The sequence below is a fragment of the Simochromis diagramma genome, unplaced genomic scaffold, assembly GCF_900408965.1.
Source record: "Simochromis diagramma unplaced genomic scaffold, fSimDia1.1 OVJJ01000304.1, whole genome shotgun sequence".
Classification (NCBI taxonomy): Eukaryota; Metazoa; Chordata; class Actinopteri; order Cichliformes; family Cichlidae; genus Simochromis; species Simochromis diagramma.
The window spans coordinates 5,130,949-5,146,420 of NW_024387030.1; the positions used below are offsets into that span (position 1 = coordinate 5,130,949).

The 15,472-nt window shown below is 40.9% G+C and overlaps 1 protein-coding gene across 3 annotated transcripts in view; it reads right to left on the bottom strand.

The window, feature by feature from the left end:
• sash1b (SAM and SH3 domain containing 1b) overlaps window positions 1-15,472 on the bottom strand; it is a 56,786-nt gene that overhangs the window by 7,438 nt on the left and 33,876 nt on the right. For 2 of the 3 annotated variants that reach the window (XM_040042473.1, XM_040042475.1), the window contains exons 3-9: window positions 4,576-4,704; window positions 4,030-4,080; window positions 3,639-3,688; window positions 1,288-1,328; window positions 924-1,010; window positions 692-804; window positions 233-331 (exon numbers count right to left, since the gene is read on the bottom strand). In XM_040042473.1, the coding sequence (XP_039898407.1) occupies window positions 233-331; window positions 692-804; window positions 924-1,010; window positions 1,288-1,328; window positions 3,639-3,688; window positions 4,030-4,080; window positions 4,576-4,704 (570 nt within the window). Of the gene's footprint in view, window positions 1-232; window positions 332-691; window positions 805-923; window positions 1,011-1,287; window positions 1,329-3,638; window positions 3,689-4,029; window positions 4,081-4,575; window positions 4,705-8,386; window positions 8,521-15,472 lie in introns of those variants that run through there. The other variant, XM_040042474.1, reaches the window with a different exon arrangement.

Below are 15,472 nucleotides of genomic sequence, written 5' to 3' on the forward strand. Positions count from 1 at the left end.
TTGACAGCAATGAATAGAAGCTCGTCCAATGCCCTGCAGTTGGGAAAGGACCCTGAGCTGCAGGGCTTTAGAGGGGCCCTGGTTCATCATCGGGACAGAGCGAAAAAGAAAACGGCACTGTCAACGCCTCAGCAGCGTTGGCACGGGTAAATCGGAGGTCCTCATGCACAACACACTGTCTGAAGTAGCGATTCAGCATTAAAAAGCAAATAAGATGCCCTTAGAGACTTACGTTACAGCTGAACGACTCATTTGGGGTACTGGAGGGATCAGTGGACTCTGTGAGATCAGCCTTGTATGTCTGTCTGTTTTGTATTTCAAACTCCTTCAGCTGCAAAAAAAGAATGAGCCTGTTAGTTAATGATGTAGATTTAGAGTCTATTATGAGGAGCCAATCAGTCAAAGAGGAAGTAATCCTGGAAAATGTAGTATGTAGTATTTTATGATGAATTATAAAAATTGCATGATATTCACTGTGCAGATTAAACCCTAGTTTGACCATATATCTGCATAAGATTAAATCGTGCCAGGACTTTTTTTTGTGATGCATGGATACAAAGTTTCCGACAATATGATAAGACTTTCTTGTAGTTTATCCATAAAAATGTGTGTTTTCCCCCCCACAAGGTCAAAGTAACACAGCAGCTGGATAATCTAAGGTTGAGTTTCTCTGGGATGCAGAACATCCTACCCGTGCCAGGGCTTCCTCTATGGAGATCATGTTTTCCTTCACCATCATCATCAGCTGAATTCGCTCCTCATCACTCATCGTAACTTCACTGGCCACAAACCCAACATCATCACCTGTAAAAGTTAGCAATGACACCTTACATTAAGGAACCCGATGAAACACAACGAAATTTAAGAAAAATTCTTAATGTCAAAAAAATCAAAAGCATTTTTTTCGTGTTTATTTGAGGTACCTTTTGAGATCTGACGAACGACACCCTTCTGGGACTTCTTGAAACTTTGCCAAAAAGACTTGCTCTTTCGTTTTCCATCCCATTTTCCTATTACATATAAACCAATTTTAGCACAGGAGAAATTAAAAAAACAACAACAACAAAACAGATTCAAAGTATAATCACCCCAAATTGATAAACAGGTAAACAATAAAGTAGTATGGTAAGGGAAAGAATTCCTTCCATTTCTCCACAAGAAATAAATGAACAAATCTTAGTGGTGATTAGGAAAGATTAAGTGTGTAAATGAACATGTGAAAACTCATATTTATTTAATATAGAATAAAAAATGAAAACAAAATACACCAGTCAAGTTTGGACTTACCTCCTGATCCATCGTCCGAGCTGGATTTGTGAACAGGAAACCTAAAAATTAACAAAAAAATATTCAGTTAATCAGAAAAGCTCGAATAAAAAACAAACAAACATCAAACTAAAGAACACGACACTACCTGCTGTCCAAAGTTATTTTCTTCATCTTTTTTACTGCTATCCCACCATTTCCCCTAACAACTCAACTTCAGATTAAAAAAAAATTAAATTAAAATAAACTGAAATTAAAAAAAACAAACAAAAAACACACTGTGCCTCAAGACACTAGCATCACATTAGAGGCAAATCAAACAGACTGGCTCGCTCTTGGCCGATGAACACCGATCAGTGCTCTGCGTCCATCTCTGGAACAATGGAGCACTGTTCTTGTCCGTTTGGGGTTTTGCAGCAGCGGCGGCACCAACGTGGCCTCTGCATTCCCTGCACACGTTCACTCTCTCTTTCTGCCTCTCTCTTCATCTCTCTGGACTGTTTGTTTGTGTCAGTCTTTCTCACAGCCTCTCTCTGTTCACGCTTGTTTGTGGTCATTCACTTTGAAGCCAGATCAAGTTTATGCTTTTAAATCGGAAGTCATGGGTTTATTCCTGATTATAGAGTTGCTTAGTAATATTTTAAATGCTAACTGCTTTGTTTGTTTTGTTACTGATTTGTATTAGTTGTGTGTCAGCCTGGTTTAAGGTTACTGTATCCAGAGTCTGCAGGTACTGTGCAAAAGTCTTATGCTTCTCAACTTTCTTTATATTTTGCTAGGAAAATTGGAAAATGGGTGCAGCAACTGAACGATGTGCAAACAGAGTTTATTTAGACCTGTGTCAGGCTGGCAACCTGTGCAGTATGAACCCCGCTTCTCGCCCTATAGTAGCTGGGGTCGTCTCCAGCCCTCTGCAACCCTGAACTGGATTAGCAGAAGCGAATGGATGTATGTACAATTCCACTCAGCTTTAAAGCTGATATTTGGTATGACCACCTTTATTCTTCAAAAGCCTGAACTCTCTCAGGTGAGCTTTCTTGTAATCTCTTTAACTAGTCTTCAGAAATAGTTCTCAGTGGTTCTTAAAGGACATTGACAGCTCTTCTTTGGATGTTGGCTGGCCTTTCAAGATGATCCCACACTGCTTGTTGAGTAGTTGAGGTCCTGATATGTGTTCCATTGTGCGTTTTTCTATCCAGGTATGCTTTTACAGTATTGGCAGTGCGCTTGTGATCATTATTAGTCTAAAAAAAATGAAACTTCTTCTCAAAGTTGAAGGAATCATGAACAAAGGTCTTCAACATCACTGGCTGAAATGCAGATTAAAAAGGTGACAGTCTCTCTACTGTCTCACTTCATAACACCACTTGCCACTATGTGTTCAGTCCTTGTGTAATTTGGCACCGCTCAAAGCTCATATTCCATTCCTTAATAATGGCTTCTTGACAGCCACCCTACTGAGACCATTTCTAATGAGACTTCAGTAAGTTCTGTAAAAACACCTTCAAAAATTACAGGAAAGTCTGTCTTGTTGAAAGCAAAACATAAAGAAATAATTGGTGGCTCAATACTTTTGCACATTACATATTGAAGATAAGCTCCAACTATTTTGTGCAGATGTTATTAAATGCTCCCATTTACCACAGGAAATAGCATAAAGACTCCTCATGCACTGTGAGAAAGAAAGCATTATGAGAGGACCGTGCCTTGATTGTGAACTTTAAAAAGATATCAATGATATCGTTTTTAAAAAGTGTAAAAGAAACATGCTTGTTTCCAAAAAGGAGCCCTAATTTTGCTGATAGTCGCATTCATGAAATTCCTATGGAGTGATCCCACTAGGGGGCAGAGTAGGATTCCTGCTAATCCTGTTCTAACAGGAATTACACAGTTCCATCCCCGTCCAGGTTCTGAATAAAACAGGCCTCTTTGCAATGATAATTAAATCCTGAAAAACGAGAACGGCTATTACTCAACTTTCAGGAAACTTTTATATCTGCACAAACAAATCTAATAAAATCAATATGTCGCTTTGTCATTACTCATCATATAAATTATTCAGCTTTCCAATGACAAAACGTGACTAATCTTCAAAATGTTTCCAAAGAAACAATGAAAAGGAAGGAAGGAAGTTTAGAGGTTACACAGAAATACTTCATAAATGTGACACCAGGAAACAGAGGAAATGCACGTGTCCACGGGGCGGTGGAGATCATACAGGAAGAGTCATAGCAGTGCAGCTTCCAGAAGTCATGGACTTTAAATTTAAATCATCTTTTCCTCGATACTTCCCCACAATACTTCCCAAAGTCAGGGAAGCTGTGCTATACTCATGTATAGGGTTATTTTTTATATGTATATATTCTTTTTACCTTCTTTCGGTCTCCGGAGTCAACATGGTGCTGCTGAGTCCTAGAGATTCCTAAGGAGATGAAAAACACATGTTAAATATACATATATACAGGGAATGGCAAATCTTTTTCTACTCAGCTGGATCAAAGTCCAGACATTCACCAAACCTAAAAAAACTTCCATATATAACTTGTCATACGTCATCATGTTTTAGGATCTACTTCCAAGAACAGTGTCAAGGCCAGTTCTTTTCCCGGCAGTCACTCGGATGTTACTTTGTGGCCTAGTACACTGACTCGGGATAAATCATGACTAGCCAATTCCTCTGCCTCTTATCAGCCTGTCTGCTGACACACGGAAAAGGAAGTTGCCTTCTCCCGGGGTCTGACACGCTCAGAGCTGGACACTCACCTGGATCTGTGAGCGCAGCTGCACTGATGTGGCCACTGAGTCAATCTTTCCCTGAAACACACATACACGGGAAGTGGAGGAGTAAATCATAGTGTCATCATAACATAAGAACAGACAAAATTTTCATTTGACTGAATCACCCAAAAGGTGACTCAGTCAAAAGGTTAACCTAAGGTAAAAACCAAAAGTCAGAATCAGAAACTAAAAACAAGTTGCAGTGAAGACCCAACCTCAGGGACAGCTCTGCATGTGAGAAAATATGCTTACTCACTTTCACGCAAGATGAGAAAATCAATAATGGATCTATTTATTGTAGAGCCGCTAACTTACATAAGCAAAAATACAATGTGGTAACGTGACTTTTAAAAAATGCAGGTAGGCGGATTTTGTCCCCTTCTGCTTGCATGAGGCCTGAAAACAGCTGGGCTAAGTTCAGAGTGAATAAACAGCTGACTAATGGATACGAATGCACTAATATACATTTCTCAATAGTTCCACACTAAACCTTAAACCCTGATCTTAACAGACAAGAAAAAGACAATTTACCATCTCTGCATCTTGCACTACTTTGCGTTTCCGTAGCTCCTCCATCCTTTCGCATACGTCACTGAGGGAGGTGCCGTAATACTGAGAGTACTCCTGAGCCAGGTCATCTAGGTTCCCCACCGTGCCATCCTGCAAGAGAGGGATTCACACTGGCACTCAGATACGAGCACAGATCAGGAGAGGAAAGCGACACCCGGTGAGGGTTGACCAAGATACTGAACAGCAGGCAACCACTGTAAACATGAAGCCATTGTTTGAAAGTTTAGCATTGACACCAGTAACATAGACAGCCAGGAACCACTGAGATAAAGCCCCAGGGCATAAGATAACGCATCAAAGACACTCGGCTGCAATACCAACTCTGTTTGCACCAGCTTATCATCTTCCTGCCCGGTGACCCCATCCCACCTCCTCAGCCCTCCTTAGACCTGACCTCAAGGCCAGAAGAGGCAGCGTGTGACGCAACTGCAACACTCACTCTGCTCTCACAGTCATCGGGACTTGACTTAAGAGGCCACGGTTCAGTCTTCCGTAAATCAGGAGAAGCAGAATCACTCAGTGGGATCGTGAGTCTTTGCCCTGACACACAGCTCGTTCTCCTGCATGTAACCCCCTTTTTGGTTTCCTTCAATTGTAAAAGCTGAATGCTGTGTGCCTCTTGTTGTGTGGGAAGATAATAAATCACAGAATCTGTGCTGAGCTTTGTGCTTCAGTGACCCTTGGGATCAGGAATTAACACATTGTGGGAATTTTCTTTTCATGGAAATGATTCTAGATCTAAACAGGAAGTTTTAAATCAGAAGAATTTAAAGTAACTCTCAAAAAATACTGTTAATGTTTGTTATCATGACCAACCAATATAAGCTTTCTGCTCACAAAACAACCTTCCCTCTTTTACAAAAAAAATTCATATAACACCTGTGATAGAGGATCACTAAACCAAAAAAAACAAAAAACAAAAACAAAAAAACCAAATTGTGATGGTTTTTGTTTGCCTTTAACATTTGGAGACACGCTAAAAACACTACAACATTATCATATCACCCTTTAAGCTTGTTGGAGTCACATAGGTCTAGCAGACACGGGGCAACATTAGCATTCATTTGAAATGGTGTTTCTGCCCACCTGGGGAGTGTAAATCCTCATGCATTCTGCTTTAAGCTCTGTTTCTGTCTTTTATTTGGGTGGAGACTCGTTACTAGTCTCCACCATGTTCCCAGCTTGTTGCCAACTCTGTCTGCGAGGTGCTAAGCAGGAAGCATCCAGTAACTTTATAGAAGTTTCTCAATGAAGACAGCTGCCTGCCTGTGATGTCTAGGAAGTGATGGTGTGAGAGTGGTGAAAGTAAACAATAAGATTCTCTGTAGTCTCACGGGAAAACTGCAGAGTAAGGTGATATTTCTTTGTGGACTTGCCTGTAACCGTGCCTACAGTTCTTTCTAACAAGTTAATTCATGTCTCACAGGTCCCCAGACGGTGTATTTTCAACTCAGGATACTTCACAGGTTGGTGAGGGAGCACATTCAATTAGGGGAATCTATCAGACGACCTGGACGACACAATATATATTACAGACACATTACACATGCATTGCAACCCTGAACTTGTCTAGGCATCACTCCGAAATTTCTCTCTCACTGATTATTTATTTGTAATTATAGCTAAGATTGTTTTTATATTATTTAAATGGTGATTCTCTAAAACAATGGCATGGTTATAGAAACCAGGATTAAAGCAGTGTGTTTGTGTAGGTAAGAAGAAGAGGAACGAGAAAACTTAAAGAAATCGGATCACCTTTTTTCAAGTGCCTAAGGAAAAAGAGTTGTAAGGGACAACAGGTTTTACTTTCAGTCAATGAGCTGTAAATGTTGATGCATTTACAGCTCGCTGACAAAAATAAAAATAATCTATTGCAGCTTCAGTTCCTGAAATACTAGTAATAGAGCAAGTCTGTTGTGTCTGCTCTTTGAGCCAATAACGTGATTTGCATTTCTTTTCTCATGACTTGGGCATTTTATATTCAGAAGAAAACAACACTGACAAATAAATAACAATGGGAGACTTTGGCTCCACATTAGGAATTAAAGAGGGTGGGCCTGTGATACCCAGGGAACTGTTTACCAGCGGGGGGGTTGGGGTTGTGGTGGTTTGTGCTTATCAGGTTTTGACATTGCAACCAGCTGCAATCCTGAAAGGCTCATTCCGAGACACAGTTTGTGGTCTATATGGGGGGTGGGGTGACTAAGTAACTAAGGGATGGAGAAAAAAATATATACGTGTGAACAAATACAAGGAAAGCGAGGTGGACAAAATCTAATTAAATTTAGTGAGTAAAGTAAGTGAGTCTACTAATTTCCCCCCATGTAATTAACAACTGTGCATGAAAATGTCAGAAATCAACAGCGATGGTAAACCTGCAAAAACAGAAGATGTAGGAAGACAGCTGGTCATGACGTCTAGTCATGATTTAAGTCAAACTGTGTTCGTAATCGCCGTCCAGAATGTTCATAAGCTGTTTCACGCATGTTTATTATCTTGCTTCACTCATGCCATATCCTGAAGGCATGCAAATGGGCCTGCAGAAAACAGCCCTCTGCAGTGAAAAGTAATACTGTGGGCCCACTTGTCTTGTGTCATGATGGACTCTGACTGCCTCAACTGTCCAGAAGAGAGGCCCATTCATTTGGTAAATGACATGCCCCCGAGTCCAAGAAGGCTTGAAAATCTGGCTGCTTTTCATATAGAGGAGGAACAAGGCTTAGGCCGACTGAGAAGCTCTGCACTGTGCCTGGCTGCAGTCGCTCTTCTGCCTCCGACTGCCACTGGTTCACATAAACAGCCCATTGTAAAGTAGCCACATGACACTGCAGCGCCCTAAGTGCTTATTACACATGGTGGATGTCTAGTGTGTATACTTCCCTGTTATAGACAAATCTAAACACAACTTAAGTATACAGTCAGAAAAGTGAGCTGAACATTAAATCGAATAAACAATCTCGCACATTCTTCCTCGGAGATGACTGACAAAAATACTGCAGCGTGCTTGAAATTCGACTGTTTCCAAATTAGCAGAGTCTGCGCCAAAACTGTAGCATGAGACATCGACCACAGAGGCTGGAAAAGGAGAGCGTGGTGTCACGTTTCTCGAGCAATAAGCATCTCATGGGCAGACAAAAGATCCACATGCCCCCAGGGCCAAGAGTGTCTAATGAGTGTTTTTACAGTTCCTCTGGCTTGCCTTAACCACACCTGGGTCACAAAGTATCAGCAAATTATTTTTTTTTATCCTGCTCTGAGACAGAAATGTAGGTCACGTTATGTCAGAGGTCAATATGTCGAGTATGAGAAGGTCGACATAGTTCTAAAGATCATAAGATCTTCTTTTAGGTGAATTAGTGAAATCTGAGTTAAGTTCTGTGCTCTGATCACCAGATCTACAATGTGAAAAAGTCCATGTCTGCATCTATTTTAACAACCTTTTATTTACTAAAGCCTTGTGTTTGATTTGAACAGCTTAATTCAAACCAAATGACACTGTACGGTTACAGTTCAGCAGGGGACCTAATAAAGATCACTACATGCCTTCAACACATTACACTGAGTGATGTTTCAAAAGATCATGTGAGGACAAACACCAACTTGGTTAATAACTTACCAACAAAAGCATTTGAAAGCACAGAAAGATTCAAAAGCAAAAACCAAGAGCAGAAAAAAGGCAACACGAATTCAGAGATCCTCTTGTTAATCTACAGAAAACTACCTCCTCCGACCATAGCGCCGCATTCCAGGACATACATAAAAATACACTCACCGCAAACAGACATCTGTGTGCCAACAGCAGCCATCCAGTAGTTGCTCTTTAGTTCCACCACAGTTCTGTAAGTGAATGGCTCCCTTTGAATACTTAACTCAGTTTAAAGAGTGGAGGACAATACATCCTGAAGTAAAGGGGAGGGCAGTCCAGCGTGCATAAATTAGAGGGGGGGGGGGGGGGGGGCAGGTTGGGGGAGTTACAACCACATTTGACGCTGCTGCTGCTGCTGCTGCTGGGTGGGGCACTGTACTCTCTCCAGCTGCAGCCCACAGGGACTGGCTGACTCACATGTTCAAATAAACCACCACCTCTCAGTGTATGAAAGTGTGGCTGCATGTTTATGTCTGCAGTGGAGTTGGGAGAGTGATACATCAGGGGATTTTTTTTCAAGTGTGGTTGCTGGTCATGAATGTCTCCCTCTGCTGATATGGAGGCTCTTCAGATCACACCTTAGCAGATGTGCACCCCAGGGGGTACTTCTGCTGTAGGCATGGGATGAATGGAAAGATTAGTAAACCAACTAAATGAGTGCATCTATAAATGATTAAAATAAATCGGTAAGTGTCAAAAGAGATTAGTAGTAATTGGTATAGCTGGTTAAAAGGACAGTATAAGTTCATCTATACTACTAATAGATTTAACAGTAGTACAAAAACAGCTATTACTGACATTCATTTAGCTGAATGTATTTGCTACGATTGAATAGAAAAATTAATCCAAACATTCACAGCCGGACTGGAAGAAAAGTTATTTTGAAAAATTACAAGTGTTGAAGAAGAGCCCAGCAGTCTTTTTCCTCTTTAATGATCACCTTACAGAAAAGGGAATAACATGAACCATAATGAAAAGCTACAAAGAAACAATCCATATGACAGATCAATAATCCGGATGGTCCTCAGATGTCAGCCAGCATACAGTTTTTGCCCTAATTCACCAGCAGGTGGCAGCAAATAGTAGCTCTGTCTCCCCAACTATTAGTTACTGGGCCGCCACATAAAAGGGCGGTGAAGGTAATGACAGTGGGATGAAGAGCCAAGTAAACTGGACATACTAGTTTGAAGTGCCATAAAAGATTAAAAAAAAAAAAAAAAATAGAAGCAGTAATGTTTCCTCTGTGCTCACTGCTGTAGTTTATCTCCATAAAAAAAGACATGTTTACATTGAGCATTAAGTATAGGTATCAAGGCGGTGACCTCATTTGCTTGCAGTATTAGTCAGTCAGATTAACCCAGACTCTCTTTGTCTAATCGTGACCCTACTGTGTGTATTATTCATCCTGCGTGACTGACCAGTGACTCCAGAGCAGCAAGTACCAGCAGCAGCAGGAGGTACCAATACCAGAGTCAGATCTGTGGCAGGAGGCTGCAGATTATGCCGAGCTGCAGATGGATGGTGGAGATGTTCGAGGGCTACGTTGAGCGTGCGGTGCCAAAGGGCCGAGGCAACTGATGCCAGAAAGGGCAGTTTTCCGCCTGGCTACACAGCGGCGGGCTGCTTGTCACCTCGGAGCACAGGAGAAGCCAGAGATTGACGCCATCTCCTTTTCTATCACCGTCAAGTCTCCTGACTGTGTGCGCGCCAGCTCTGTGTGCCCGAGCGCTCCTCTGAGCTTTGATCCCCGAGGAGATCGCTCCATGCGAGAGACAGCGAGAGACACATTCATCTGCGTATCTTTCAAAGGCAAATCATATCATCGCACCTATCATTGTTCATCAGCTGCATATAAAAATTAAATACAGAATATAATATTAGTTAGCTGAGACGGTGCACCTAAAATGTGACCATAGCAGTAGAAATGATGAGTTTATCCAGTCCTGTTTGTACAGGAAAGGTCTTAATCAGACCACACAGGAGATTAAATATTAAAACTGGAATCATAAGGATTTCAAATGCTCTGCTCCTTGAATTGTAGGCGAATCACTGATTGCATTTAAATGTACACTTCTGTACAGTTATTGTGTTAGTAAACACGTTTAACATTATATTTACAGCGCATACATCTTTCCTATCAGTCTGTATTGTATTCACATAATGCTACATACATAAAATATATCCTGAGGATGTTACTTTATTCTGCTCCAATGGTTCAACTGCTACAGCTGCTTTTATCTATATACAGTCTGTACATTTTGTGTTGTTGACAAGCTAAAATTGTAAAATTTATAGATGCCTAAATTTACATTATCTATACTTAAATAAAAGATATTTTTAAAGCTTCAAGATGACAGCAGTGATATTTATTATAACCTAAAACACTAGAAGGAGTGTGACAATTATTCCAGAATACCTAAAGGCCTCGTCTAGATCGACAGCCCAAGGGTCCCCTAAAGGGGGGGGGAAAAAAAGAAAAAAGAAAAAAAAAGAGGATCAGTGGAAGAGCTTAACTATTCAGGTCTGAGTGGTTAAGTGGATTTTGACAAGTCCCAAAGGGGAGTTTGATGAGAAGGGTCACACTATGACATGCACACTGTCAGTCACACACAGACAGAAGGAAAGGAGGATACCTGGCCTTGTTTGAACTGCATTAGCGAGGTCTCAGGCACACAGCTCTGTTCCCACTTCTCGTGCTGTCAGTCACTGAGCAACTGCTTACAGATACAAAAGGCTAGCTTCACTGCATAGGACTTTTTGGTCCTTCTGCAATAAAACAGAATTGACTGCAAGCAGGTTTTCTCACATTGCACGAAGGTGCATGGACAGATTTTTCGAAGAGAAAAAAAAGAAAAGAAAAAAAAAAAGCCGATTAAAACCACCCCTGTTGTCTTCAGGCAATGGAGACAAATATAAAGATCATGCCACAAAGGGAAAGCAGCCAGGGACCCTGATTTAAAAAAAAAAAAAAAAAAAAAAAAAAAAAGGGGTGCATGTGAAACGCCTAAGAAGATTAAAAGGGCAGACAGGAGGCACAGAACCAACCTTTTGTCTACAAGACTAACTCTTGCAAATCCCAATGGGATTTTAAACATTAGCTGAAATCACACAGGATAGATTTAAGTGCAGGAAACTACAGACTCCAACAACCACCCGGCTATGAACTGCAACACAATGCACATCTGGAAATATGTATCATGTATAATTATAAAAGCATCTTGTAGATTGTTCTGGATCTTGTTTTGAAGTATCTTGTGGATTGTCGCTGCTCCTTGGAGCATGTTTAATTCAAATCTTAAATGGCGAATTATCTCCTTTAAATTTCAGTTAAATTACATGGATGGAAATCCTCTGTGTATTTAATCCCTGCTGGATGGCAGTGCGTTTGTGGTCTGAGTGGCATGTAGATTGTTCCCATTCCTTCGAGCATGTTTAATTCAAGGCTGCTGAGAACAAGAAAGAAAGAAGAAAAAACAAAACAAAAACTGTGCATACCGCTCCTTTAAAATTCAACAAAGTTCATACCAAGAAACGCCATGTGTATTCATACGTCGTAAAAGGCTCTGTGAATGGTTCTGGGTTTGTCATGAAGTAGCTGTGGATTACTCATGTTCCTTGGACCATATTTAATTCAAAAGTGCTGAAATCACTTCATCTGCCCCTCACCCCAGTGCTCGGGTAATTACCCTTGTGCGGCTGCGCTGCGCTCCCTCGAGATGCGAGAGTCAGCTCGCAACGTCTTTGGCTGCATCGGGTAAGGGGCTCCGCTCACCCCTCACGAGAGCCCGACACCCGCTGATCCTCCTGAGACGCAACGCAGGAGTCAAGGGTAGCTGTCAATCACGAAACGTAAGATCACGAAGCCTCAGAATGAGGTCATTCTTCATGGTGTGAAAGCAAGAAAAGTGGCCTAAAAGCAGGAGAGAAAAAACCCCTCTGGTGGGCTTTTCTCTTTTAAACATTTCATGGGAAAAAACACGGAGAAGAGGATTACAGCACAGTGCACAGCAGTAAGTGATATGAAGAGTAGCAGCAGACTAGACCTATGGCCAGAGAACAGATTAGAGCAACCTAGGATGAGTGAGTAAGCACAGACTGGTAAAATTCTGTTATTTTAACATTTAATCTGCCAGTCAAAAAAGAGTGCATAACAAATACCAAGAATATGAGAAGGCTCGGTTTTGAAATCAATATATGCTTTGGAACAAGAGAGAAACCTATCAACTTTTTAAAAATGTACTTAATTTTTAAATAAAAATCACCAATTTAAAACATTCTATGGAAGCCCGTTTCTGCCACAAAACCCCCCCCAAAAAACCCAAGTCTCCATAACTCAAAATTTCGGTTTATTAACTCAAAACTTCGACTTATTAACTCAAAATTTGGAGAAACGTAACTTGAAATTTAGAGTTAGCTCTGCCAATCAGTAATCTACGTGAATGAGGTCACTTTCTTGTTACCCGGAAGCATATGCGCAGACTAATGCTCACTCAACCAGATCGCAACAAATTGGCGCTTTCGCGAGTACGTTTGCGGATAGTAACGCAATGTGATTCAGCTAATAACACAAGGATTTCATCATTTTTGAAGCCACGCTGAAAATACTCAGCAATCTGTGGATTCATGACTGGATGTAATACTGGTAGCTTAGCTGTAGCATTTGTAGCTGAGGGCTTCAGCCTCCGGGTAACAAGGAAATGAGGTCATTCATGTAGATTACTGATTAGCAGCGCTAACTCAAAATTTCGAGTTATTAAGTCAAAATTACGAGAAAATAACTCGAAATTTCGAGTTATGGATCCTTTTTTTTGTGGCGGAAAGGTTCTTCCATAACATTCAAAAATCCAATTAAAGCTAAAAGTTTCTGGGAGTTAACCATTACATATTGATAAAACCGGCACAGTATGTTTCCAAGTTTTGAGTCGAACTCTGCTAACAAGCAGAAGCTGATGGAAGACAACTGATGCACAAACAATCCAGACGAAGCAGTATGTCGACATAAATACACTTCTATAACAGTAACTGTTTTTGTTCATAGTGATGTTTCCTAATAGATCCTTTTTCTGAATATGCAAACTGGTTGCTGCCTGTCTACACCAATCACTCTGTACATGTCCAAACAAGAATCCGCTTCCCAAGAAAAGGGACCATAGAGGTTGGGAGTGGCCATCAGCCTGCCCAAGCTCACACAGCTTAAGAGATGGGGAACACCCCAGAAAGGCCACCAGTGCAATACACAATTCCAGTATTGATACAGGTTGATATTCTTGGGTTATACAGAAAAACAAAAATAATTTTTTAGCAGTGAATTTAAAAAACTAGTTAGCAACATAATAATACCACCTCCATGCTCAGCTGCAACAGATGATCGGTAAACAATAGAGCTGAAGCAGTATGCTATAACAGCGATCCCAAACCTTTTTTGCACCACGGACCAGTTTAATGTCAGACAATTTTTTCACGGTATCGTGGATAAATTCAGCAAAATAAAATGATACGACCAAGACAAAAACTGTGGTATTTTGTAAATATAAAATTAAAAACGAATTCACTGTGTAATTGTTTAACTTTATTAGCAGCAGCTTCCTGAAACGCACCAACAACATTGAGAGTAACATCCTCCTTTCTGCACCCTTTCTGCTCTCTGGTTGCTATGGTAAAGCGTAAATATTTCTTTCAAAATAAGACACACGACTACAACACAGGAAAAGACCAAGAAAACCATAAATTTCACACCCGAGCCTCAACTCTCGTGGCCCGGGGGTTGGGGACCACTGTGCTATAACACCTATGATGGTACGATTTCCACATTAGCCCAAGGATCCGCTAAAAATATACATATAATCACCAACCACTTTATTAGGTACACGTGTTCAACTGTTTTGTTAATGCAAATATTTAATATGTTGATCACTCAATTGGCTCATCAAAAGCTTGGAAAAGAGTGCAAAGATGCTGTTGGTATGGCGAGTCGTGATTCTGCTGCAATATTAAGATAAGCTCAGAATTGAGTGTAAACAACATGAAAGCATGGAGCCACCCTGCCTTGTATCAACAGCTCCGGCTGATGACGATGGTAGTGTAATGATGTGGGGAATACATTTGTGACACACTTTGGGGTCCTTAGTACCAAATGAGCATCACTTAAAATGAGTGGAAAATGAGAATGAGCTCACTGTACTCAAATGGCCTCCACTGTCAGCAGATCTCTATCCCGCAGAGCACCTTTGGGATGTGGTGGAAAGTGAGTTTCTTATGAATGTGCAGCTGAGAAATCTGCAGCAGCTGGGTGATGCCATCATGTCAATATGGACCAAAATCTGAGGAATGTTTCTAATACCTTGTGGAATGAAGGCAGTTCTGAAGGAAGGAGGTCAAACGCAGTACGCAACAAGATGCATGTAATTCCACACTCTGTAATAGGCTAATAACATCAGATGGCAGTTGACATACTTGGCTGACCTGACTCTAGACACAAACAGAAGACTATTTGCCTTGCAATGAGCCATGCTTCACGGAGAGTGACGTGCATTTGAACTACATTTTCTTGGGAAGCAACTAAAGCTCACTGTGGAAATTCCTGAGTAAGATATTCCTGACATTCTTTGTCTAGCCAGATCCAGTGTTTCCTCTACACACACCAGATGGCTTTCTCCTCTGGGAGATCTTTTTGTCAGGGACCTGCATCTTCAAACCTCAATGATGAGATTCCCATGTTCAGAAAACTGTTCTCACTGATTGCACATGCCTCTTATGACAGAAGCATACAGAGCTGCTGACAACCATTCCTGTCCAACTCGATTTGCCTCCTCCAAACTCTCAGTGTGGTTGATTGGTCTCCTCCACTGTCATTCCAAGGACATCCACCTTTCAGCCATTAATGGATGCAAACCGCAGCTAGTCAAACATGCTCTGATGTCATGAAAAACTCCAAGACAAACACTCAAGAAAGGTATTTCCATCAGTGGCTGTTCTTGTGATGCTCTTCTTGTAATGCAGCTTTTAAAACTTGATTTCTTACGTTCAAACATTCACATCAACACTGTAAAAATATTACAGTGAAAGCATACTTAACTCTAACGTAGTGCACTTTCCTTACACTTATTTTTATGTCTAAAACAAAGGGGGTTATGGTAAAGGAAAAAAATGCATGACAAAATGCTTCACATTTCTGTCTTAGTGAGTAAATATACATAGTCACTCACCAGAATT